This window comes from Bos grunniens, chromosome 26, assembly GCF_055505025.1.
Source record: "Bos grunniens cultivar Pamir isolate PY7600 chromosome 26, Bosgru_T2T1.0, whole genome shotgun sequence".
In the NCBI taxonomy this organism is placed as follows: domain Eukaryota; kingdom Metazoa; phylum Chordata; class Mammalia; order Artiodactyla; family Bovidae; genus Bos; species Bos grunniens.
Window position 1 is genome coordinate 17406464 of NC_141190.1, and position 25794 is coordinate 17432257.

General features: G+C 41.5%; 1 protein-coding gene across 15 annotated transcripts in view; it reads left to right on the plus strand.

Moving 5' to 3' along the window:
* Positions 1-25794, plus strand: part of ENTPD1 (ectonucleoside triphosphate diphosphohydrolase 1) — a 106026-nt gene that overhangs the window by 75544 nt on the left and 4688 nt on the right. For 9 of the 15 annotated variants that reach the window (XM_086378871.1, XM_086378880.1, XM_086378867.1 and 6 more), the window contains 5 exons: positions 100-250; positions 7036-7195; positions 8126-8365; positions 9298-9564; positions 24875-24991. In XM_086378871.1, coding sequence (XP_086234997.1) covers positions 162-250; positions 7036-7195; positions 8126-8365; positions 9298-9564; positions 24875-24991 — 873 coding nt within the window. In that variant the 5' untranslated portion in view covers positions 100-161. The remainder of the gene's footprint in view (positions 1-99; positions 251-7035; positions 7196-8125; positions 8366-9297; positions 9565-24874; positions 24992-25794) is intronic. The other 6 variants (XM_086378876.1, XM_086378874.1, XM_086378879.1 and 3 more) reach the window with 1 other exon arrangement.

Consider the following 25794-nt stretch of genomic DNA (forward strand, 5'->3'; position numbering starts at 1 on the left):
TGCATTTTCTCAGAAAACATCACTATTTTCTCTAATAATGTGACGATACGTCCTTTACTTTTAAAAACGATTTTCATCTGCTTCTACATCTTTCTCTAGGTCCCGGAATCTCAGGCTTTGCTAAAAAAGTAAACGAAATCAATGTTTATCTGACGGCATGCATGGAAAGAGCCCGGAAAGTGATTCCGTCAATCCAGCACATGGAAACACCTGTGTACCTGGGAGCCACGGCCGGCATGCGGTTGCTCCGGTATAGCAGCCCGTAGGGACTGAGAGCGGCTGGGAGCTGGGTTTGGTTGCACTAGAGCCTCTGAACTATGAGCAAATGCCACACATCTTAACACAATTCTAGATATGCTAAACGTCTACCCCTTCCACCCCTAAGAAAGAAAATGTCAGTGAACAGATAATATTCCCAAAGTCTTTGTATGTATAATAATGGGAGTGTACATATGTAAAAAAAAAAAAAAAAAAACCCTCGTGCTGATCTCCCCACAGGGAATTCAAGGAAGTGATGGCACAAAGAAAGATTGAGCCTGTATACTCTGATATTTGGGGTAACAGATTTAGCCATTCTATATCTGGGAGTAGGAGACCCAGAGGAGATCACAGATGTCTCAAGACACGAATTGTCACAGCACATCATTACTGGTCACCACTTAGTACCTATAGGCTTAATTTTTCATTGGTTTGTTCACTCATTCATTCAGTGTGTAGTGACAGCCTCCTCTGTCCCAGGACATAGGAGTAGACTATTCATCTCCCAAGATCCGAGTTTTGATACAGGGTGACCAATTCTTTGCTAGAGGAGTGCTCAGAGCTGCTACGGGAACATACCTGTCCCTGCCAAGGATGGGAGAAGATAAAGAAGACTCACCAGAGGAGGAGTACATGAACCAAATCATTGAGGGCTTGTTGGAGGTTGGGAGAAGGGCATCACAGGCCAAGTAGATGTTATGTATTCCATAACCTATGTTTGCTACTGCTACTGCTAAGTCACTTCAGTCGTGTCCGACTCTGTGCGACCCCAGAGATGGCAGCCCACCAGGGTCCCCCATCCCTGGGATTCTCCAGGCAAGAACACTGGAGTGGGTTGCCATTTCCTTCTCCAATGCATGAAAGTGAAAAGTGAAAGTGAACTCGCTCAGTCGGGTCTGACTCCTAGCGGCCCCATGGGCTGCAGCCTACCAGGCTCCTCCACCCATGGGATTTTCCAGGCAAGAGTACTGGAGGGGTGCCATTGCCTTCTCTGATAACCTATGTTTATTGGACACCTATTACATGTCAGGCACAAGTCCCTCCTTTACCTGGATCTTGTGTTCTAATCACTGTACCCAGGAGGGATATGTGAGAGACCAGGGCCCATTCAGAGGACTATAGATGGTTCTGCACAAATGGAACACAGGGTGCATAGGGCAAACATCAATAGTGACAGTAATAGTGGTAGACACAGGGTGCATAGGGCAAACATCAATAGTGACAGTAATAGTGGTAGACACAGGGTGCATAGGGCAAACATCAATAGTGACAGTAATAGTGGTAGACACAGGGTGCATAGGGCAAACATCAATAGTGACAGTAATAGTGGTAGACACAGGGTGCATAGGGCAAACATCAATAGTGACAGTAATAGTGGTAGACACAGGGTGCATAGGGCAAACATCAATAGTGACAGTAATAGTGGTAGACACAGGGTGCATAGGGCAAACATCAATAGTGGCAGTAATAGTGGTAGACACAGGGTGCATAGGGCAAACATCAATAGTGACAGTAATAGTGGTAGACACAGGGTGCATAGGGCAAACATCAATAGTGGCAGTAATAGTGGTAGACACAGGGTGCATAGGGCAAACATCAATAGTGGCAGTAATAGTGGTAGACACAGGGTGCATAGGGCAAACATCAATAGTGACAGTAATAGTGGTAGACACAGGGTGCATAGGGCAAACATCAATAGTGGCAGTAATAGTGGTAGACACAGGGTGCATAGGGCAAACATCAATAGTGACAGTAATAGTGGTAGACACAGGGTGCATAGGGCAAACATCAATAGTGGCAGTAATAGTGGTAGACACAGGGTGCATAGGGCAAACATCAATAGTGACAGTAATAGTGGTAGACACAGGGTGCATAGGGCAAACATCAATAGTGACAGTAATAGTGGTAGACACAGGGTGCATAGGGCAAACATCAATAGTGACAGTAATAGTGGTAGACACAGGGTGCATAGGGCAAACATCAATAGTGACAGTAATAGTGGTAGACACAGGGTGCATAGGGCAAACATCAATAGTGACAGTAATAGTGGTAGACACAGGGTGCATAGGGCAAACATCAATAGTGGCAGTAATAGTGGTAGACACAGGGTGCATAGGGCAAACATCAATAGTGGCAGTAATAGTGGTAGACACAGGGTGCATAGGGCAAACATCAATAGTGACAGTAATAGTGGTAGACACAGGGTGCATAGGGCAAACATCAATAGTGGCAGTAATAGTGGTAGACACAGGGTGCATAGGGCAAACATCAATAGTGACAGTAATAGTGGTAGACACAGGGTGCATAGGGCAAACATCAATAGTGGCAGTAATAGTGGTAGACACAGGGTGCATAGGGCAAACATCAATAGTGACAGTAATAGTGGTAGACACAGGGTGCATAGGGCAAACATCAATAGTGACAGTAATAGTGGTAGACACAGGGTGCATAGGGCAAACATCAATAGTGACAGTAATAGTGGTAGACACAGGGTGCATAGGGCAAACATCAATAGTGACAGTAATAGTGGTAGACACAGGGTGCATAGGGCAAACATCAATAGTGACAGTAATAGTGGTAGACACAGGGTGCATAGGGCAAACATCAGTAGTGACAGTAATAGTGGTAGACACAGGGTGCATAGGGCAAACATCAGTAGTGACAGTAATAGTGGTAGACACAGGGTGCATAGGGCAAACATCAGTAGTGACAGTAATAGTGGTAGACACAGGGTGCATAGGGCAAACATCAATAGTGGCAGTAATAGTGGTAGACACAGGGTGCATAGGGCAAACATCAGTAGTGACAGTAATAGTGGTAGACACAGGGTGCATAGGGCAAACATCAGTAGTGACAGTAATAGTGGTAGACACAGGGTGCATAGGGCAAACATCAATAGTGGCAGTAATAGTGGTAGACACAGGGTGCATAGGGCAAACATCAATAGTGACAGTAATAGTGGTAGACACAGGGTGCATAGGGCAAACATCAATAGTGACAGTAATAGTGGTAGACACAGGGTGCATAGGGCAAACATCAATAGTGACAGTAATAGTGGTAGACACAGGGTGCATAGGGCAAACATCAATAGTGACAGTAATAGTGGTAGACACAGGGTGCATAGGGCAAACATCAATAGTGACAGTAATAGTGGTAGACACAGGGTGCATAGGGCAAACATCAATAGTGGCAGTAATAGTGGTAGACACAGGGTGCATAGGGCAAACATCAATAGTGACAGTAATAGTGGTAGACACAGGGTGCATAGGGCAAACATCAATAGTGGCAGTAATAGTGGTAGACACAGGGTGCATAGGGCAAACATCAATAGTGACAGTAATAGTGGTAGACACAGGGTGCATAGGGCAAACATCAATAGTGGCAGTAATAGTGGTAGACACAGGGTGCATAGGGCAAACATCAATAGTGGCAGTAATAGTGGTAGACACAGGGTGCATAGGGCAAACATCAATAGTGACAGTAATAGTGGTAGACACAGGGTGCATAGGGCAAACATCAATAGTGACAGTAATAGTGGTAGACACAGGGTGCATAGGGCAAACATCAATAGTGACAGTAATAGTGGTAGACACAGGGTGCATAGGGCAAACATCAGTAGTGACAGTAATAGTGGTAGACACAGGGTGCATAGGGCAAACATCAATAGTGGCAGTAATAGTGGTAGACACAGGGTGCATAGGGCAAACATCAGTAGTGACAGTAATAGTGGTAGACACAGGGTGCATAGGGCAAACATCAGTAGTGACAGTAATAGTGGTAGACACAGGGTGCATAGGGCAAACATCAATAGTGGCAGTAATAGTGGTAGACACAGGGTGCATAGGGCAAACATCAATAGTGACAGTAATAGTGGTAGACACAGGGTGCATAGGGCAAACATCAATAGTGACAGTAATAGTGGTAGACACAGGGTGCATAGGGCAAACATCAATAGTGACAGTAATAGTGGTAGACACAGGGTGCATAGGGCAAACATCAATAGTGACAGTAATAGTGGTAGACACAGGGTGCATAGGGCAAACATCAATAGTGACAGTAATAGTGGTAGACACAGGGTGCATAGGGCAAACATCAATAGTGACAGTAATAGTGGTAGACACAGGGTGCATAGGGCAAACATCAATAGTGACAGTAATAGTGGTAGACACAGGGTGCATAGGGCAAACATCAATAGTGACAGTAATAGTGGTAGACACAGGGTGCATAGGGCAAACATCAATAGTGACAGTAATAGTGGTAGACACAGGGTGCATAGGGCAAACATCAATAGTGACAGTAATAGTGGTAGACACAGGGTGCATAGGGCAAACATCAATAGTGACAGTAATAGTGGTAGACACAGGGTGCATAGGGCAAACATCAATAGTGACAGTAATAGTGGTAGACACAGGGTGCATAGGGCAAACATCAATAGTGACAGTAATAGTGGTAGACACAGGGTGCATAGGGCAAACATCAATAGTGACAGTAATAGTGGTAGACACAGGGTGCATAGGGCAAACATCAATAGTGACAGTAATAGTGGTAGACACAGGGTGCATAGGGCAAACATCAATAGTGGCAGTAATAGTGGTAGACACAGGGTGCATAGGGCAAACATCAATAGTGGCAGTAATAGTGGTAGACACAGGGTGCATAGGGCAAACATCAATAGTGGCAGTAATAGTGGTAGACACAGGGTGCATAGGGCAAACATCAATAGTGGCAGTAATAGTGGTAGACACAGGGTGCATAGGGCAAACATCAATAGTGGCAGTAATAGTGGTAGACACAGGGTGCATAGGGCAAACATCAATAGTGACAGTAATAGTGGTAGAAGCTTGTATTTGTTGGGCCCTTTCTATGTTCTCAGCACCATGTTTTAATCTCCATAACTCTACAAAGTAAGAGGTACCATTAGCTATTATTAACTACATTAAGAAAGCTGTGGTGTACAGATGTTAAAGAACTCACCAAAGGTCACACATCTGGCAAGTGGTAGAGCCCAGGTTCTGAGTGGGATTCCGAGAGGGCAAGGTTCAGAGTGCCTCGTGGGCCATGCCAAGGAGTTTGGAGTAATCTGAGAAATAATGGGAAGCCACGAAACGATGCTACACAACTGGTCACACGGGTTGTTGTTCGGTTACCCAGTCGTGTCTGACTCTTTGCGACCCCATGGACTGTAGCAGGCCAGGCCTCCCTGACCTTCACCATCTCCCGGAGCTTGCCCAAATTCATTGTCATTGCATTGGTGATGCCGTCCAGTCATCTCATCCTCTGACACCCTCTTCTCCTTCTGCCCTCAATCTTTCCTAGTATCAGGGACTTTTCCAATGAGTAGTCTGTTAGCATCAGATGACCAAAATACTGGAGCTTCAGCTTCAGCGTCACTCCTTCCAGTGAATATTCAGAGTTTATCTCCCTTAAGTTTAACTGGCTTGGTCTCCTTGCTGTCCAAGGGACTTTCAGGACTCTGCTCCAGCACCACAGTTCAAAGGCATCAATTCTTTGGTTTTCTGTTTTCTTTGTGGGCCAACTCTCACAATCGTATGTGACCACTGGGAAAACCATGGCCTTGACTATACGGACCTTTGTCGGCAGAGTAATGTCTCTGCTTTTCAACACACATCTAGGTTTGTCATAGCTTTCCTACCAGGAAGCAAATGTCTTCTGATTTCATGGCTGCAGTCACCATCCACAGTGATTTTGAAGCCCAAGAAGAGGAAATCTGTCACTACTTCCACCCTTTCCCCCTTCTATTTGCCATGCAGTGTGCCATGCACATTGGTAGAGGTGGATTGGAAGGGAGGAAAACTAGAGATAAGGAGGCCAGTTGGTAGGGTATGGAAGGCATTCAACTGAGAGATTATGGAGTCTAATGCCAGTTGGAAGGCAGCATTTTCTGACCCAGAGACTCTCAGTATTGTATCACCTAGATCTTGGAAGGGCTTCCTAGGTGGTGCAGTGGTAAAAGAATCCATCTGCTAATGCAGGAGACACAAGGGACATGGGTTTGATCCCACATTGGGATGATCCCTTGGAGAAGGAAATGGCAACCCACTCCAGTATCCTAACCCGAAAAATCCCATGGACAGAGGAGTCTGGTGGACTACAGTCCATGGGGCCGCAAAGAGTCGGACACGGCTGAGCATGCAATCCTTGGTAAAAGCAGCTATAGTCCATCTTCATTATGACAACCCTGGAAGATTTCTTCTTTAGATCTCAAGATTTCAAACCCGAAAACCAAGGCACAATATGAGAAAGTTTTTTTTTAACCAGTCTGGCACCAACTGAGTTTGGGTATCTGTCTCGGACGTTTACCACCTGGAATTTACTAGAGCCCTAATTAAAAACCTCAAGGAGAGTCCTGAGGCTGTGTAAGCAGCTCAAAGCCTCCATTAATAGCTAATGTAGCACACCTCAGCTCTAGGTTTGGTGATCAAGCAATATCCAGCTACCACCATCACAGTAGTTAAAATTATTCTGATAATTTCCTGGAGCCAGGCAACAACAATGAAAATGGTCTTTTAAGAGGACCAACCTATGTATGGATTGAAAGAATTTGGATTTGGAGAGAGGGGGCCAAAAGAGGAGTTATGCCTCAGCCCAAGGGAGGGCTCATCAGACAGCCATGTGTGGGGATCTCATCCATCTGCTTAGTCCATGAGTTTGTGGTTCAGCTTCTTCAGCTTCCTAGTAGAACAGGCTGGAAGCTCTGGCTGCAGTAGGTAGTTGTAGTTATTCAAACAAAACCAGTAACCTCAGCTCTTTGTGCAGGATGGAAAATAAACAGATGGCAGACAAGATCCTGGCTGCAGTTGCAAGCAGCATCAGCGAGTACCCCTTTGACTTCCAAGGTGCCAGAATCATCAGTGGCCAGGAGGAAGGTGCCTATGGCTGGATTACTGTCAACTATTTGCTGGGCAAATTCACTCAGGTGATTATCTCACAGCACCCAGGGAGGTGGCTCCATGGGGGTCAATGCCATTGATATATCTTGGAAATACCTGGATCACTAAGCAGAATGAATGATGGATAAATGAGCAAATTAACTTCCTCTCATATTTGCAAGGGTCACCAGAGGTATAATTCTCTTACAACTACTCTTACTGTTGGAGAATAAGGGAGCCATATCTTCACATTACAGAGACAAAAAAAAAAAAAATAGAAATGTAGAAAAATCGGTCTTACCGGGTGGCACTAGTGGTAAAGAACCCGCCTGCCACTGCAGGAGACATAAGAGACATGGGCTCAATCCCAGGGTCTGAAAGATCCCATGGAGGAGGGCATGGCAACCCACTCAAGTCTTCTTCTGGAGAATCCCATGGACGAGGAGCCTAGTGGGCTACAGTCCATAGGGTTGCAGAGTTGGACAGGACTGAAGCGACTTTGTATGCACACATGCACACATAGAAAAATTAAAAATCTATCATTGAAAATAAAGATATCTATTATTTTCCCGATGCTATGTGTCTTGTGCTATATGCAAAGCATTTTTCATATACCATTTGATTTAATCTTCAGAATACTTATGGGAGATGTTCTCTCATTGAAAAGCCACAAATGGAGGCCTAGAGAAGGTAATTGTTCTGCCTAAGGTCCCATGGCTCATGAGCAAATGAGTGGGGATTTGAATTTTCGTCTTTCTGGCCCCTGGTTGTAAACTGGCCCTGTATTGCTACAATCTGAGCTGAGTCTCTGAAGCCCCTCTTTTCTTGCTGTTGATTTGATGCATACTCAGGAACCTCTGGTAAGCTTGGTGTCACCCTTATGCTCCTATGCCTTAGGAAGTCCTTGAGTCCAAGAAATCCTATGAAAAGGGAGATGCACAGAGGCTTCTACAGCTGGTGACTGTACTCTCTTTCAGAAATTGAGTTGGTTTAACCTGAAGCCAAGCAAAGACGACACTCAGGAAACCTATGGAGCTTTAGACCTTGGGGGAGCCTCTACACAAATCACTTTTGTGCCCCAAAATGAAACGACCGAGTCTCCAAACAACAACCTGTACTTCCGCCTCTATGGCAAGAACTACAGTGTATACACACACAGCTTCCTGTGCTATGGGAAGGACCAAGCACTTTTGCAGAAACTGGCCCTGGGACTTCAGGCAAGTATAACTGAATCCAGACCACCCTCCCAACAACTGGGGGCCTCCAGCCCCCACATCTTGTTGTTTTCTATTTCTACTGCATAATTGGTCTGAAGTTGGTTGCTATACTTTCCAAACTTTTTCAGGGAGGAAATCTAAGAACATCTGGTCAATCCCTGTGAACTGTCCCCTCTAGACATCACCTCCTATGTTTGTTTACTGAACTGTCTCCAAGAACACGACTCAAATCCTTTCTTTGGAAATAATTTCTCATCCCTGTAGAGCTGACAGTGAAAAGCCTAGAGTATTTTGTGTGTGTGTGTGTGTGTGTGTGTGTGTGTGTGTGCATGCTTTCCTCCCAAGCTTTCCGCACTATCAGTAAGATGACTGCCATGGGTAGAGGGGCTGCTGCCCTAAGGCTCCACTAAGCCTCTCATCCACAGCAGCCCCCTTTCTTCTCTTGAACAGACTGGGCTGTGGGCTGAGAATCATTTTGATACTCCTATGTCAATATGATTTATGGCACTTCTAGTTCTTGGGATTTTTGCTTCTGGCTTAGAGGTGGGGGCGGGAAGCAGGCGGGAAGATAAGCAGACCCCCAGAGAACTACCTCAGGCTCAGAATTTTGAGACCCTTGAGAGTGTTCCTTGTGGATCTGCTTCTGACCTAAGCACTTGGGGCCAATCCAAACAAGTGGAATCTCTGGGCCCAGCTTCAACCACATTAGCTTCCTATGAGTAGCAAAAGTTCATTTACATCTGATACCATTTCTGGTGCCTGTTAAACAAATACGACTATTCCCAAGGGTCAAAAAGACAGAGCAGGGGCCTACTGATGCCAGTGCTGAGTGCCTGGATGTTGCTCAGTTGCTATACATTAATGAAGCCAGACTGGTGCTTTTGTCCAAAGCATTTGCACGTGATGCCTTCAAGTGATTTTTTCCCCTTCAGGGTACAAATGGAATCATCCATGAGCCATGCTTTCACTCAAGATACATGAGGAAAATAAAGATGAGCGTCTTAAACGAAGGTTTCTGTACCAAGAGACATGAGTTGAATTCTTCATTTTATCCACTCGTTGACATTGAAATCCGTGGCGCTGGAAACTTCCAACGATGTCGGCAAAGCATCATTCAACTCTTTAACACCAGTTATTGCCCTTACTCCAGTTGCTCCTTCAATGGGGTTTTCTTGCCGCCACTCCATGGGCAGTTTGGGGTAAGTTTGTGAAATAATGATATACTTGTTAGAATGATTTTGGTTGCAAATTATAGAATATGTGCCTCCAAAGGGTTTAAATAACAGGATTCTTTATCTTCTCACATGGTAATAAGGCTTGAGATAGATAATTCTGGGCTAGTTCTTTAGCTTAACAATATCAGCTTTTCAATTATTTTCTTGGCTTTATTGTGGTGCTAAACTGGCAGCTACTGCTCTGTGCAAAGCCAATGCAGGAAAGAAAGAAATTTATCTTGCATATATCTCTCTCCAACTCTGCAGAAGTGTCAACAGACATCTTTTTAGATACCATTAGCCAGAATTTGGTAAACCAACCTGTGATAAAGGGGAATGGGTTACCATGGTTGGTTTAGACAATCACTGATCATCCCCTGGAACCAGGGAGTCTTCTTAAGCAAATTGCTTTCCTCTACCAGGTAAAATCATGAATCTGTAAGCCAGATTGTAAGGAATCTGTTAAGGCTGTTGGGTAGGCACCCATTAGAATCTGCCACAGGTGGCGTCTCAGATGTCAGAAGAAGCAGCAGCAGTTAGATGTCTTAGGTAAGGATTTCCCTCTATAAAGACACTTAGGAAGTAGAAACTGAGTAAGTCCCAAGGAAACAAGAAGATAGTGTCATTTTCATTACATCTTGAAGAGTTGGGGGACCATTTGAATCCTGACTCCAAATTCCATCTTTTCTTCATTGTTCCAGAATAAGAAAAAAATTTAAGCACAGGCTGAAAGAAGTGTCCCTAGATCTACTCATTATTTCAAATGTCATATGTTGGTCCTGAAGACCAAGAATTATAGTACTCACAGTTTATAAGTATATTGTTCCATTGCAACCCCATGGACTGCAGCACTCTAGGCTTCCCTGTCCATCACCAACTCCTGGAGCTTGCTCAAACTCATGTCCATCGAGTCGGTGATGCCATCCAACCGTCTCATCCTCTGTCGTTCCCTTCTCCTCTTGCCTTCAATCTTTCCCAGCATCAGGGTCTTTTCATATGAGTCAGTTCTTCCCATCAGGTGGCCAAAGTATTGGAGCTTCAGCTTCAGCATCAGTCCTTCCAATGAATATTTAGGACTGATTTCCTTTAGGATTGACTGGTTTTATCTCCTTGCTGTGCAAGGGACTCTCAAGAGTCTTCTCCATCACCACAGTTCAAAGCATCAATTTTTCGGCGCTCTGCTTTCTTTATAGTCCAACTCTCACATCCATACATGACTACTGGAAAAACCATAGCTTTGACTAGATGGACCTTTGTTGGCAAAGCAATGTCTCTGCTTTTTAATATTCTGTCTAGGTTGGTCAAAACTTTCTTCCAAGCTACCATCAACTGAGTTCTAATTATTGACTAATATACATGTTATCTCAAATACTTAAGATTACCTTCAAAGAAACAATGGGCTTTTGTCTGCCTTCACACTCTCCCTTTTTCAGAAAGTAGATCAGCATGTGAGGAAGGGGGTTCAACTCCTCTCTCAGACCCCAACAGAAGAGGTTCCTCCAAGGTCTCTTGGCCCAATTCAATGTCGCAGAAAGAACTTCCTGGAGAAAGCACAGGCTCTGTAGTAACCATACCTGGCTTAAAATCTGGCGTTACCATTTGCGAATGATATGGAGGTCTTCATTCCCTTGGTCTCTGGAAAACAACAATGGGTAAAATCATGGATCCTGCTCACCATGGCCTAGACCACAGTTTACCTGTCTTTCCAGTTTTCTGAGGGAAATACATGACTGCACAATGACTGGCAAGGTAATATTTGGTCATTAGTTGGCTCCAAATCCAAATTCAGAACAAACTACACTCTCACCTGGATGCTCCATAGCTAAAATAGGACTGGCTGCCTGTTTTGGGTTTTTTTGAGCCAAGTTCCTTGCCTTGAATCTAGCTGCTGGAAGAGAAAGGAGGGTGCCACAAAAGGGAAGAAGGTTGCCAGAGATGCTGGGGCCAGCCAAGGGCCCTTTCCATTCCACTCACTCCTGGGAACTACATCTGAAGGAAAAAGGGTATATTATTTTGTATTTGCTTTTTAACTTTTCTGAAACCTTTCCCTCCTGAATAACATGGCCCAATTCTTGCTTTCAAGCTTGACAAACCCTTCTGACTTACCACAGTTGGGGGTGGAAAGATGGGGGTGAGGGTGGAATTTCTTGCCTTTGAACGTAATTCCCCCAATCAAGGTAGGACAGGGCCGGAAAAGCATGGAGGAGCCTTGAGCTTCTCCTGGTAGCTTTTCTGTTTGATCCCTTCGTTCCTCAGAGAAAGACTTGTACACTGAAAACCACAAAGCACTGATGAAAGAAATTAAGGAAGACACAATGGAAAGACAGCTTCTGTTCATGAAAGACTTAACACTATTAAAGTACTCATACTGCTAAAAGTGATCCACACATTCAGTGCAATCCCCATTAAAATTGCAGTGGTGTTTTTTACTGAAAAGAAAAAAATACATATAAAATCCATTTGCAGTACAAAAGATCATAAAGCCAGAACAATCCTGAGAAAGTGAGAAAGTAAAACAAACCTGGAGGTATCAAGTTGTGGATTTTTAAATATATTACATTTAATTTAATTAAAGGTGCTGTAATAAAAACAGCATGGTGCTGGCATAAAGACAGACATATAGACCAATGGAACAGAATAGAGTCCTTAAAAAAACCCCACATATATATGATTAACTGATCTTTGACAAGGGTGGCAGAGTGGGGAAAGAATAATCCCTTCCAGTAAATGGTTTCAGGGAAACTGTATCAGTTCAGTTCAGTTCAGTCACTCAGTCGTGTCCGACTCTTTGCGACCCCATGAACTGCACAGCACGCCAGGCCTCCCTATCCATCACCAACTCTTGGAGTTTACCCAAACTCATATCTATCAAGTCGGTGATGCCATCCAGCCATCTCGTCCTCTGTCGTCCTCTTCTCCTACTAACCCCAATCCCTCCCAGCATCAGGGTCTTTTCCAAATGAGTCAACTCTTCGCATGAGGTGGCCAAAGTATTGGAGTTTCAGCTTCAGCATCAGTCCTTCCAGTGAACACCCAGGACTGATCTCCTTTAGGGTGGACTGATTGGATTTCCTCGCAGTCCAAGGGACTCTCAAGAGTCTTCTCAACACCACAGTTCAAAAGCATCAATTCTTCGGCGCTCAGCTTTCTTCACAGTCCAACTCTCACATCCATACATGACCACAGGAAAAACCATAGCCTTGACTAGACGGACCTTTGTTGGCAAAGTAATGTCTCTGCTTTTAAATATGCTATCTAGGTTGGTCATAACTTTCCTTCCAGGGAGTAAGTGTCTTTTATTTTTTTTTTTTCCTTTTTCTTTTTTTTTAAATTTAATTTTATTTTTTAACTTTACAATGTTGTATTGGTTTTGCCATACATCAAAATGAGTCCGCCTCAGGTGTTACATGTGTTCCCCATCCTGAACACTCCTCCCTCCTCCCTCCCCATACCATCCCCCCGGGTCGTCCCAGTGCACCAGCCCCAAGCATCCAGTATCATACATCAAAACTGGACTGGTGACTCATTTCATATGTGATATTATACATGTTTCAGGAGAAGGCAATGGCACCCCACTCCAGTACTCCTGCCTGGAAAATCCCATGGATGGAGGAGCCTGGTAGGCTGCAGTCCACGGGGTTGTGAAGAGTTGGACTCGACTGAGCGACTTCACTTTCACTTTTCACTTTCACGCATTGGAGAAGGAAATGGCAACCCACACCAGTGTTCTTGCCTTGAGAATCCCAGGGACGGGGGAGCCTGGTGGGCTGCCGTCTACGGGGTCGCACAGAGTCGAACACGACTGAAGTGACTTAACAGCATACATGTTTCAATGTCATTCTCCCAAATCATCCCACCCTCTCCCTCTCCGACAGAGTCCAAAAGACTGTTCTATTCATCAGTGTCTCTTTTGCTGTCTTGTATACAGGGTTATTGTTACCATCTTTCTAAATTCCATATATATGTGTTAGTATACTGTATTGGTGTTTTTCTTTCTGGCTTACTTCACTCTGTATAATAGGCTCCAGTTTCATCCACCTCATTAGAACTGATTCAAATGTATTCTTTTTAACGGCTGAGTAATACTCCATTGTGTATATGAACCATAGCTTTCTTATCCATTCATCTGCTGATGGACATCTAGGTTGCTTCCATGTCCTGGCTATTATGAACAGTGCTGTGATGAACATTGTGGTACACATGTCTCTTTCAATTCTGGTTTCCTCAGTATGTATGCCCAGCAGTGGGATTGCTGGATCATAAGGCAGTTCTATTTCCAGTTTTTTAAGGAAACTCCACACTGTTCTCCATAGTGGCTATACTAGTTTGCATTCCCACCAACAGTGTAAGAGGGTTCCCTTTTCTCCACACTTTCTCCAGCATTTATTGCTTGTAGACTTTTGGGTCGCAGCCATTCTGACTGGCGTGAAATGGTACCTCATAGTGGTTTTGATTTGCATTTCTCTGATAATGAGTGATGTTGAGCATCTTTTCATGTGTTTGTTAGCCCTCTGTATGTCTTCTTTGGAGAAATGTCTATTTAGTTCTTTGGGCCCTTTTTTGATTGGGTCATTTATTTTTCTGGAATTGAGCTGCAGGCGTTGCTTGTATATTTTTGAGATTAGTTGTTTGTCAGCTGCTTCATTTGCTATTATTTTCTCCCATTCTGAAGGCTGTCTTTTCACCTTGCTTATAGTTTCCTTTGTTGTGCAGAAGCTTTTAAGTTTAATTAGGTCCCATTTGTTTATTTTTGCTTTTATTTCCAATATTCTGGGAGGTGGGTCATAGAGGATCCTGCTGTGATGTATGTCAGAGAGTGTTTTGCCTATGTTCTCCTCTAGGAGTTTTATAGTTTCTGGCCTTATGTTTAGATCTTTAATCCATTTTGAGTTTATTTTTGTGTATGGTGTTAGAAAGTGTTCTAGTTTCATTCTTTTACAAGTGGTTGACCAGTTTTCCCAGCACCACTTGTTAAAGAGATTGTCTTTAATCCATTGTATGTATATTCTTGCCTCCTTTGTCAAAGATAAGGTGTCCATATGTGCGTGGATTTATCTCTGGGCTTTCTATTTTGTTCCATTGATCTATATTTCTGTCTTTGTGCCAGTACCATACTGTCTTGATAACTGTGGCTTTGTAGTAGAGCCTGAAATCAGGCAGGTTGATTCATCCAGTTCCATTTTTCTTTCTCAAGATTGCTTTGGCTATTCGAGGTTTTTTGTATTTCCATACAAATTGTGAAATGATTTGTTCTAGCTCTGTGAAGAATACCGTTGGTAGCTTGATAGGGATTGCATTGAATCTATAAATTGCTTTGGGTAGTATACTCATTTTCACTATATTATTCTTCCAATCCATGAACATGGTATATTTCTCCATCTATTAGTGTCCTTTTTGATTTCTTTCACCAGTGTTTTATAGTTTTCTATATATAGGTCTTTAGTTTCTTTAGGTAGATATATTCCTAAGTATTTTATTCTTTTCATTGCAATGGTGAATGGAATTGTTTCCTTAATTTCTCTTTCTATTTTCTCATTATTAGTGTATAGGAATGCAAGGGATTTCTGTGTGTTGATTTTATATCCTGCAACTTTACTATAATCATTGATTAGTTCTAGTAATTTTCTGGTGGAGTCTTTAGGATTTTCTATGTAGAGGATCATGTCATCTGCAAACAGTGAGAGTTTTACTTCTTCTTTTCCAATTTGGATTCCTTTTATTTCTTTTTCTGCTCTGATTGCTGTGGCCAAAAACTTCCAAAACTATGTTGAATAGTAATGGTGAAAGTGGGCACCCTTGTCTTGTTCCTGACTTTAGAGGAATTGCTTTCAATTTTTCACCATTGAGGATAATGTTTGTTGTGGGTTTGTCATATATAGCTTTTATTATGTTGAGTTATGTTCCTTCTATTCCTGCTTTCTGGAGAGTTTTTATCATAAATGGATGTTGAATTTTGTCAAAGGCTTTCTCTGCATCTATTGAGATAATCATATGGTTTTTATTTTTCAATTTGTTAATGTGGTGTAATCCATTGATTGATTTGCGAATATTGAAGGATCCTTGCATCCCTGGGATAAAGCCCACTTGGTCATGGTATGATCTTTTTAATGTGTTGTTGGATTCTGATTGCTAGAATTTTGTTTAGGATTTTTGCATCTATGTTCATCAATGATATTGGCCTGTAATTTTCTTTTTTTGTGGCATCTTTGTCAGGTTTTGGTATTAGGGTGATGGTGGCCTCATAGAATGAGTTTGGAAGTTTACCTTCCTCTGCAATTTTCTGGAAGAGTTTGAGTAGGATAGGTGTTAGCTCTTCTCTAAATTTTTGGTAGAATTCAGCTGTGAAGCCGTGTGGACCTGGGCTTTTGTTTGCTGGAAGATTTCTGATTACAGTTTCAATTTCCGTGCTTGTGATGGGTCTGTTAAGATTATCTATTTCTTCCTGGTCCAGTTTTGAAAAGTTGTACTTTTCTAAGAATTTGCCCATTTCTTCCACGTTGTCCATTTTATTGGCATATAATTGCTGATAGTAGTCTCTTATGATCCTTTGTATTTGTGTGTTGTCTGTTGTGATCTCTCCCTTTTCATTTCTAATTTTATTGATTTGATTTTTCTCCCTTTGTTTCTTGATGAGTCTGGCTAATGGTTTGTCAATTTTATTTATCCTTTCAAAGAACCAGCTTTTGGCTTTGTTGATTTTTGCTATGGTCTCTGTTGTTTCTTTTGCATTTATTTCTGCCCTAACTTTTAAGATTTCTTTCCTTCTACTAACCCTGGGGTTCTTAATTTCTTCCTTTTCTTGTTGCTTTAGGTGTAGAGTTAGGTTATTTATTTTTCTTTTTTCTTGTTTCTTGAGGTATGCCTGTATTGCTATGAACTTTCCCCTTAGGACTGCTTTTACCGTGTCCCACAGGTTTTGGGTTGTTGTGTTTTCATTTTCATTCATTTCTATGCAAATTTTGATTTCTTTTTTGATTTCTTCTGTGATTTGTTGGTTATTCAGCAGCGTGTTGTTCAGCCTCCACATGTTGGAATTTTCAATAGTTTTTCTCCTGTAATTGAGATCTAATCTTACTGCATTGTGGTCAGAAAAGATGCCTGGAATGATTTCAATTTTTTTGAATTTACCAAGGCTAGATTTATGGCCCAGGATGTGATCTATCCTGGAGAAGGTTCCGTGTGCGCTTGAGAAATAGGTGAAATTCATTGTTTTGGGATGAAATGTCCTATAGATATCAATTAGGTCTAACTGGTCTATTGTATTGTTTAAAGTTTGTGTTTCCTTGTTAATTTTCTGTTTAGTTGATCTATCCATAGGTGTCAGTGGGGAATTAAAGTCTCCCACTATTATTGTGTTATTGTTAATTTCTCCTTTCATACTTGTTAGCATTTGTCTTACATATTGCGGTGCTCCTATGTTGGGTGCATATATATTTATAATTGTTATATCTTCTTCTTGGATTGATCCTTTGATCATTATGTAGTGACCTTCTTTGTTTCTCTTCACAGCCTTTATTTTAAAGTCTATTTTATCTGATATGAGTATTGCTACTCCTGCTTTCTTTTGGTCTCTATTTGCATGGAAAATCTTTTTCCAGCCCTTCACTTTCAGTCTGTATGTGTCCCCTGTTTTGAGGTGGGTCTCTTGTAGACAACATATGTAGGGGTCTTGTTTTTGTATCCATTCAGCCAGTCTTTGTCTTTTGGTTGGGGCATTCAACCCATTTACGCTTAAGGTAATTATTCATAGGTATGATCACATTGCCATTTACTTTATTGTTTTGGGTTTTAATTTATACACCCTTTTTGTGTTTCCTGTCTAGAGAATATCCTTTAGTATTTATTGGAGAGCTGGTTTGGTGGTGCTGAATTCTCTCAGCTTTTGCTTGTCTGTAAAGCTTTTGATTTCTCCTTCATATTTGAATGAGATCCTTGCTGGGGTACAATAATCTGGGCTGTAGGTTATTTTCTTTCATCACTTTAAGTATGTCTTGCCATTCTCTCCTGGCTTGAAGAGTTTCTATTGAAAGATCAGCTGTTATCCTTATGGGAATTCCCTTGTGTGTTATTTGTTGTTTTTCCCTTGCTGCTTTTCATATTTGTTCTTTGTGTTTGATCTTTGTTAATTTGATTAATATGTGTCTTAGGGTGTTTCGCCTTGGGTTTATCCTGTTTGGGACTCTCTCGGTTTCTTAGACTTGAGTGATTATTTCCTTCCCCATTTTAGGGAAGTTTTCCACTATTATCTCCTCAAGTATTTTCTCATGGTTTTTCTTTTTGTCTTCTTCTTCTGGGACTCCTATGATTCGAATGTTGTAGCATTTAATATTGTCCTGGAGGTCTCTGAGATTGTCCTCATTTCTTTTAATTCATTTTTCTTTTTTCTTCTCTGATTCATTTATTTCTACTCCTCTATCTTCTAATTCACTAATCCTATCTTCTGCCTCTATTATTCTACTATTTGTTGCCTCCAGAGTGTTTTTGGTCTCATTTATTGCATTATTCACTATATTGACTCTTTTTTATTTCTTCTAGGTCCTTGTTAAACCTTTCTTGCATCTTCTCAATCCTTGTCTCCAGGCTATTTATCTGTGATTCCATTTTGATTTCAAGATTTTGGATCAATTTCACTATCATTATTTGGAATTCTTTATCAGGTAGATTCCCTATCTCTGCCTCTTTGGTTTGGTTTGGTGAGCATTTATCCTGTTCCTTTACCTGCTGGATATTCCTCTGTCTCTTCATCTTATTTATATTGCTGAGTTTGGGGTGTCCTTTCTGTATTCTGGCAGTTTGTAGTAAGCGTCTTTTAACTTCATGGCTGCAACCATCATCTGCAGTGATTTTGGAACCTAAAAAAATAAAGTCTGACACTGTTTCCACTGTTTCCCCATCTATTTCCCATGAAGTGATGGGACCAGATGCCTTGATCTTAGTTTTCTGAATGTTGAGCTTTAAGCCAACTTTTTCACTCTCCTCTTTCACTTTCATCACGAGGCTTTTAAATTCCTCATCCCTTTCTGCCATAAGGGTGGTGTCACCTGCATATCTGAGGTTATTGACATTTCTCCCGGCAATCTTGATTCCAGCTTGTGCTTCTTCCAGCCCAGCATTTCTCATGATGTACTCTGCATATAAGTTAAATAAGCAAGGTGACAATATACAGCCCTGATGTACTCCTTTTCCTATTCAGAACCAGTCTGTTGTTTCATGTCCAGTTCTAACTGTTGCTTCCTGACCTGCATACAGGTTTCTCAAGAGGCAGGTCAGGTGGTCTGGTATTCCCATTTCTTTCAGAATTTTCCACAGTTTACTGTGATCCACACAGTCAAAAGGCTTTGGCATAGTCAATAACGCAGAAATAGATGTTTTTCTGGAACTCTCTTGCTTTTTCCATGATCCAGCAGATGTTGGCAATTTGATCTCTGGTTCCTCTGCCTTTTCTGAAACCAGCTTGAACATCTGGAAGTTCACAGTTCACGTATGGCTGAAGCCTGGCTTGGAGAATTTTGAGTATTACTTTACTAGCGTGTGAAATGAGTGCAATTGTGTGGTAGTTTGAGCATTCTTTGGCATTGCCTTTCTTTGGGATTGGAATGAAAACTGACCTTTTCCTGTCCTGTGGCCACTGCTGAGTTTTCCAAATTTGCTGGCATATTGAGTGCAGCACTTTCACAGCATCATCTTTCAGGATTTGAAATAGCTCAACTGGAATTCCATCACCTCCACTAGCTTTGTTCATAGTGATGCTTCCTAAGGCCCACTTGACTTCACATTCCAGGATGTCTGGCTCTAGGTGAGTGATCACACCATCATGATTATCTGGGTCGTGAAGATCTTTTTTGTACAGTTCTTCTGTGTATTCTTGCCACCTCTTCTTAATATCTTCTGCTTCTGTTAGGTCCATGCCATTTCTGTCCTTTATCGAGCCCGTCTTTGCATGAAATATTCCCTTGGTATCTCTAATTTTCTTGAAGAGATCTCTAGTCTTTCCCATTCTGTTGTTTTCCTCTATTTCTTTGCATTGATTGCCGAGGAAGGCTTTCTTATCTCTCCTTGCTGTTCTTTGGAACTCTGCATTTAGATGCTTATATCTTTCCTTTTCTCCTTTGCTTTTTGCTTCTCTTCTTTTCATAGCTATTTGTAAGGCCTCCCCAAACAGCCATTTTGCTTTTTTGCATTTCTTTTCCATGGGGATGGTCTTGATCCCTGTCTCCTGTACAATGTCACGAACCTCTGTCCATAGTTCATCAGGCACTCTGTCTATCAGATCTAGTCCCTTAAATCTATTTCTCACTTCCACTGTATAGTCATAAGGGATTTGATTTAGGTCATACCTGAATGGTCGAGTGGTTTTCCCTACTGTCTTCAATATAAGTCTGATATAACTGTGTATATCCACATGCAAAAGAATGAAATTGGACCTATATATTACAGCATCCACAAAAATCAACTTAAAATGGACTGAAGACTTTAACACAAGACCTGAAACTGTAAAATTTCAAGAAGAAAATATAGTGAAAGAAAATGACATTGGTCTTAGCAATGAGTTCTAGATATGACACCAAAAGCCCAGTCACCAAAAGCAAAAATAGATAATTGAAACTACATCAAACCAGAAAGTTTTTGCACAGCAGAGGAAACAATTAGCAGAGTAAAAAAGCAACCTACAAAATGGTAGAAAATATTTGCAAACTGTATATCAGATGAGAGGTAGATTTCCAAATTATATAAGGAATTCCAACAACCCAACAGCAAGAAGAATACTAACTCGATTAAAAATGGACTAGAGAGTTCAGTAGATATTTCTCTAAGGACTACATACAAATGGCTAGTTGGTATACGCAAGGGTGCAGAACATCACTAACAATCTGGGTAATGCAATCAAAATCACAATGAGGTATCACCTTATACCTGATAGAATGGATATTATGAAAGAAAAAGCAAAAGACAAGTGTAGTGAGGATGTGAAGAAAATGGACCCCTTTGTATATTGTGGATGTGGCCACTATGTAAAGGAGTATGGCAGTTCCTCAAAAAAAAATCTATCATATGATCAAGCAATCTTTCTTTTGGGTGTTTATCTGCCCAGGTGTGGAAACAACTTCAATGTCTGTTGATGAATGTTGAAAGAGGAATGGATTTTTTAAATGTGATATACACATACAACAGAATATTACTGAGCATTAAAAAGAAGGAAATTCTGTGACATGAGACAGAAATGAACCTTGAAGACATCATTGTTGCTTCTGTCTGACTCTTTGTGACCCCATAGACTGTAGCACACCAGGCCTCTCTGACCCTCACCATCTCCTGGAGCTTGCCCAAATTCATTTTCATTGCATCGGTGATGCTATCCACCCATCTCATTCTCTTACACCCTCTTCTCCTTCTGCCCTCAATCTTTCCAAGCATCAGGGACTTTTCCAATGAGTCATCTGTTCACATCCGATGACCAAAATACTGGAGCTTCAGCATCAGTTCTTCCAGTAAATATTCAGGGTTATTGACTGGTTTGATCTCCTTGCTGTCCAAGGGACTTTCAGGAGTCTTTTCCAGCACCACAGTTCAAAGGCAGCAATTCTTTGGCCTTCTTTATGGTCCAGCTCTCACAACCATACATGACCACTGGGAAGACCATATAGCCTTGACTATATGGACCTTTGTCAGCAGAGTAATGTCTCTGCTTTTCAACATACTGTCTAGGTTTGTCATAGCTTTCCTGCCAAGAAGCTATCATCTTCTGATTTCATGGCATTTGAAGACATTCAGTTCAGTTCAGTTCAGTTCAGTCGCTCAGTCATGTCCGACTCTTTGCGACCCCATGAATCGCAGCACGCCAGGCCACCCTGTCCATCACCAACTCCCGGAGTTCACCCAGACTCACGTCCATCGAGTCGGTGATGCCATCCAGCCATCTCATCTTCTATTGTCCCCTTTTCCTCCTGCCCCCAATCCCTCCCAGCATCAGAGTCTTTTCCAATGAGTCAACTTTCCGCATGAGGTGGCCAAAGACATTAGCTACGTGAAATTAGCCAGTCACAAAAGGACACATAATGCATGATTCCACTTACATGAGATATCTAAAATAATCAAACTTATAGACTTAATCAGAGAGTAGAATGGTGGTTGCCAGGAGCCTGATGGAGGGGAGAGATGGGGAGTTACTAATCAATAGGCATAAAGTTTCAGCTATGCAAGATGATTAACTTCTAGAAATCTACTGTACAGCTTTGTCCTTCACTGTATACATTAACATTTGTTGAGAGGGTAGATCTCATGTTAAATTTATTTATAACAAAAATATAAAGTTTACAGTAAAAACTTAAGTCTTTCCCTCCTTCCTGCCCGACAATCAGTTCACTGGAGGAAAACACTCTTAATAGTTTTAATTAATAGGGGAGAACCTTTTCAGGCATCCACTATGCATATTATGCTTCCCCAGTGGCTCAGCAGTAAAGAATTCACCTGCAATGCAGGAGACTTGGGTTTAATCCCTGGGTCAGGAAGATCCTTGAACTAAGAAATGGCAATCCACTCCAGTATTCTGGCCTGGAAAATTCCAAGGACAGAGGAGCCTGGTGGGCTATAGTCCATGGGGTTGCAGAGAGTGGGACACAACGGAGCATACATGCTTCTCAGAAAAGAGATTTGTCAAGTGTCTCTTACATTCTAGCCAGTGCTCTAGGAATTAGAGAGAGGGTAGTTTCCTGCCATTTACACATTTATAGAGCTCTTCCATGTGCCAAGTGCCATGTTGGTGCTGCAGATTCATCTGAGAGCCAAGGCAGATGTGGTCCTGACATTATGGAGTTGGTGTTCTAGAGGTCAGGCAGACAAGAGACCAGAGATACAGACAAAGCAAGTCAAACTCTAGCAACTGCTGGAGAGAAAAAAAGTACTATAAGAGGGATTAATAGAGCATCCTAGTCTAGGTGGGTGATTAAAAGATCTCTCTGAAGAGGAGCCATGGAAATTAACTCGAATAGAGGGAAGAGCAATTATATAACTGAGGGGGAAGAAAAGTTTGGCATGCTTGAAGGCCTGGGTGGCTGGGATGTGGTGGGTGGGTCAGCAGTGGTATGGTATGATATTGGCCTAGAGGGTGGGGTTAGAATATGAGTGGCTTTGAGACTTCTGGTAGAATTTGGTCTCTGAAGGCTTTAAGCAGAAGAGTGATATGATCAAATTTGTTTTTAAAAGATTCCTATGACTGCCAGTTCAGGATGGGTTGGGATAGAACTAGAAAGGTAACATGGGAGACCAACAAGAGGTCATTGCAGTGTCCACACAGGAGCTGATGACGGCTTGGGCTAAGATGATAGAAATAAGACTATACCATGATCTTGTTCTGTAACTAGCATACAATATTTAAAGTGTCGAATTCCCGACTTCAAAGTATGTAGAGGCTGCCTTTTCCTACGGAGCTCATCTTCCACTGAGGGATGAGCGTACCAGTTCACAAGCTATATGTACAGAGGTATTGACAGCAACATTGCTTATAGGAAAAAATACTAGTATCAAAGGAATGCTCACCAGTAGGGAGTCGTTGAATGAACTGTGATACATTAATATTATGGACTCTCATGTAGCCATTAGAGTGTTCCCATTAGCCATTAGAGTGATTTTATTTATATATAAATATTCTTTTTCAAATTCTTTTCCACTATAGGTTACTATAAGATACTGAATATAGTTCCCTGTGTTCTGCAGCAGGTCCTTGTTGCTTATCTGTTTTATATATAGTAGTGTGTATATATTAATAACAAATTCCTGATTTATCCCTCCCCGTCTCCCCACTTTCCCTTTTTGGTAACCATAAGTTTGTCTTCTATGTCTTTTGAGCCTATTTCTATTTTGTAAGTAAGTTCTTTTGTATGATTTTTTTTTTTGGATTTCATATATAAGCGATATCATTTGATATTTTTCTCTCTTGTTCTGACTGACTTCATGTAGTATGATAATCTCTAGGTCCATCCATGTTGCTGCACATGGAATTATTTCATTCTTTTTATGGCTGAGTATGTTTCCATTGTGTATATATACCACATCTTCTTTATCCATTCATCTGTTGATGGACATTTAGAGTGTTTCCATGTCTTGGCTATTGTAAACAGTGCTGTTTTGAACTCTGGAGTGCATGTATCTTTTCAAATTAGAATTTTCTCTGAATATATGCTCAAGAGTGGGACTGCTGGATCTTATGGTAACACCATTTTTAGTTTTTTTAAGGAACCTCTTGACTGTTCTCCATAGTGACTCCACCAATCTACATTCCCACCAACAGTATAGGAGAGTTCCCTTTTCTTCATACCCTCTCCAGCATGTATTATTTTTAGTGATGGCCATTTTGACTGGTGTGAGGTGATACCTCATTGCAATTTTGATTTGCATTTCACTAATAATTAGCAATACTGAGCATCTTTTCATGTACCTGTTGTCCATCTGTATGTTTTCTTTGGAGAAATGTCTATTTAGGTCTTCTGGCCATTTTTGGACTTTTTTTTTAATGTTAAGCCTTACATTTGTATATTTTGGAAGTTAATCCCTTGTTGGTCACATCATTTGCAAATATTTTTCCCAGTCTGCAGGTTATCTTTTTGTTTTGTTTATAATTTCCTTTGTTGTACAAATGCTTTTAAGTTTTAAGGTCCCATTTGGTTATTTGGGGTTTCATTTACATTACTCTAGAATGTTTTCCTTTTAACTCACTTTTAAACTTTTTATATAGTTTTCACATATGATGATGATGATTTTTTTAAACTTTTAAGTTGTGCCTAGCTTGTGATAGACCTGCAAAAATTATCTGTTAAATAAACATTGGCTATTTAAAGAAAGTACTTGTACATTATAAAAATAGGCCCAAAATTGCATAAATAAAAAGAAAAAAAATCTTATAATTTTGCTAGAGATCACTCCCATTACCTCTATGTAGAATTTTCCAGGCTTTATTTATTAAAAATTCATACATAATAGCTTTTTAAAGATGGGATTTTTCTGACCTGTTCCTCTCTCTTTTATCTTCTCTTTTCCCTATCTTTCTTTCTCCCTGATTCTCTTTCTTTCTCCCTGATTGCAGAGAAAATTAGCTACCAAACAGCTCAGAAATGCCTGTCAGTGGCAAAGTGACACCTTCTAGGAAGGAAGCAGTTCCTGGGTCTGGAATATCACCTGATCGATGATTTATTCCTCAGAGATTTCTAGGCACTTTCCCTAGGGGTTTGGCCTTCTGGAGAGTGAATCAATGCCCCTCTGTGTTGGACACTGCACCAAACTCAGCACTTTTCTCTTGTAGGCATTTTCAGCTTTTTACTATGTGATGGAGTTTTTAAACCTTACATCAGAGGAATCAGTATCTGTGGAACAGTTGACTGAGAAGTTGGAAGAGTTCTGCGCTCAGCGTTGGGAAGAGGTAAGCAACTGGAAACAGCAGCTGTTACCATTGTTACCATTTCCCTGTGCATCTGCTCTTCAGGTTGTACTAATGTGACCAAGATCCAACACACATGTTAGAGAGGCCCAGATGGCACACTCAGTTAGGAATAAACTCACTGGCATTCCATGATAACTGGCCATACAATGGATTAAACAAAAAAGGTCTTAATGATTTTCACCTAATTTGAAGTGTGGCAATAGGCAGTTGCTGGCATGGGTCCAATAGCTTGACTATCTTCAATCATTCTTTGATCATTCTTCGGCTGCTTTCCTCATGGAAATAAGGTTTAGCTTCAGTGATCGCATCCAGATACATCAGTTCCTTTTTACAGGAAAGCAAAAGCTAGCCCAGAAGCTCCTTAGTAGTCTTTTCTCTTACATCTCATTGGCCACGGCTGGCTGAGAAAGCAGGATGCAGGATTTTACGACTGGCTTTGAGCCCTAGATCCACCACGAGCTACTTCCTGGAGCTGAGCACATTGTCTTCTACTACTTCCCTTAACCCCCGAGGAAGACAGGCAGTTCACAGAATCTGCCACAGACACCACTGTGGTCAGACCATTTTTCCATCAAACAGGTTCAATATATATCCTGCTTATGACAGAAGCACAAGTTTTCTTCTGGTCTGAGGCACTGAGTCATTCAAGATCCAGTGCCACCTGATGAAAATTTCCAGGGACGCAAGAGAAAGATATGGAATTTCAGTTCAGTTCAGTTCAGTTCAGTCGCTCAGTCATGTCCGACTTTATGCGACCCCATGAATCGCAGCACGCCAGGCTT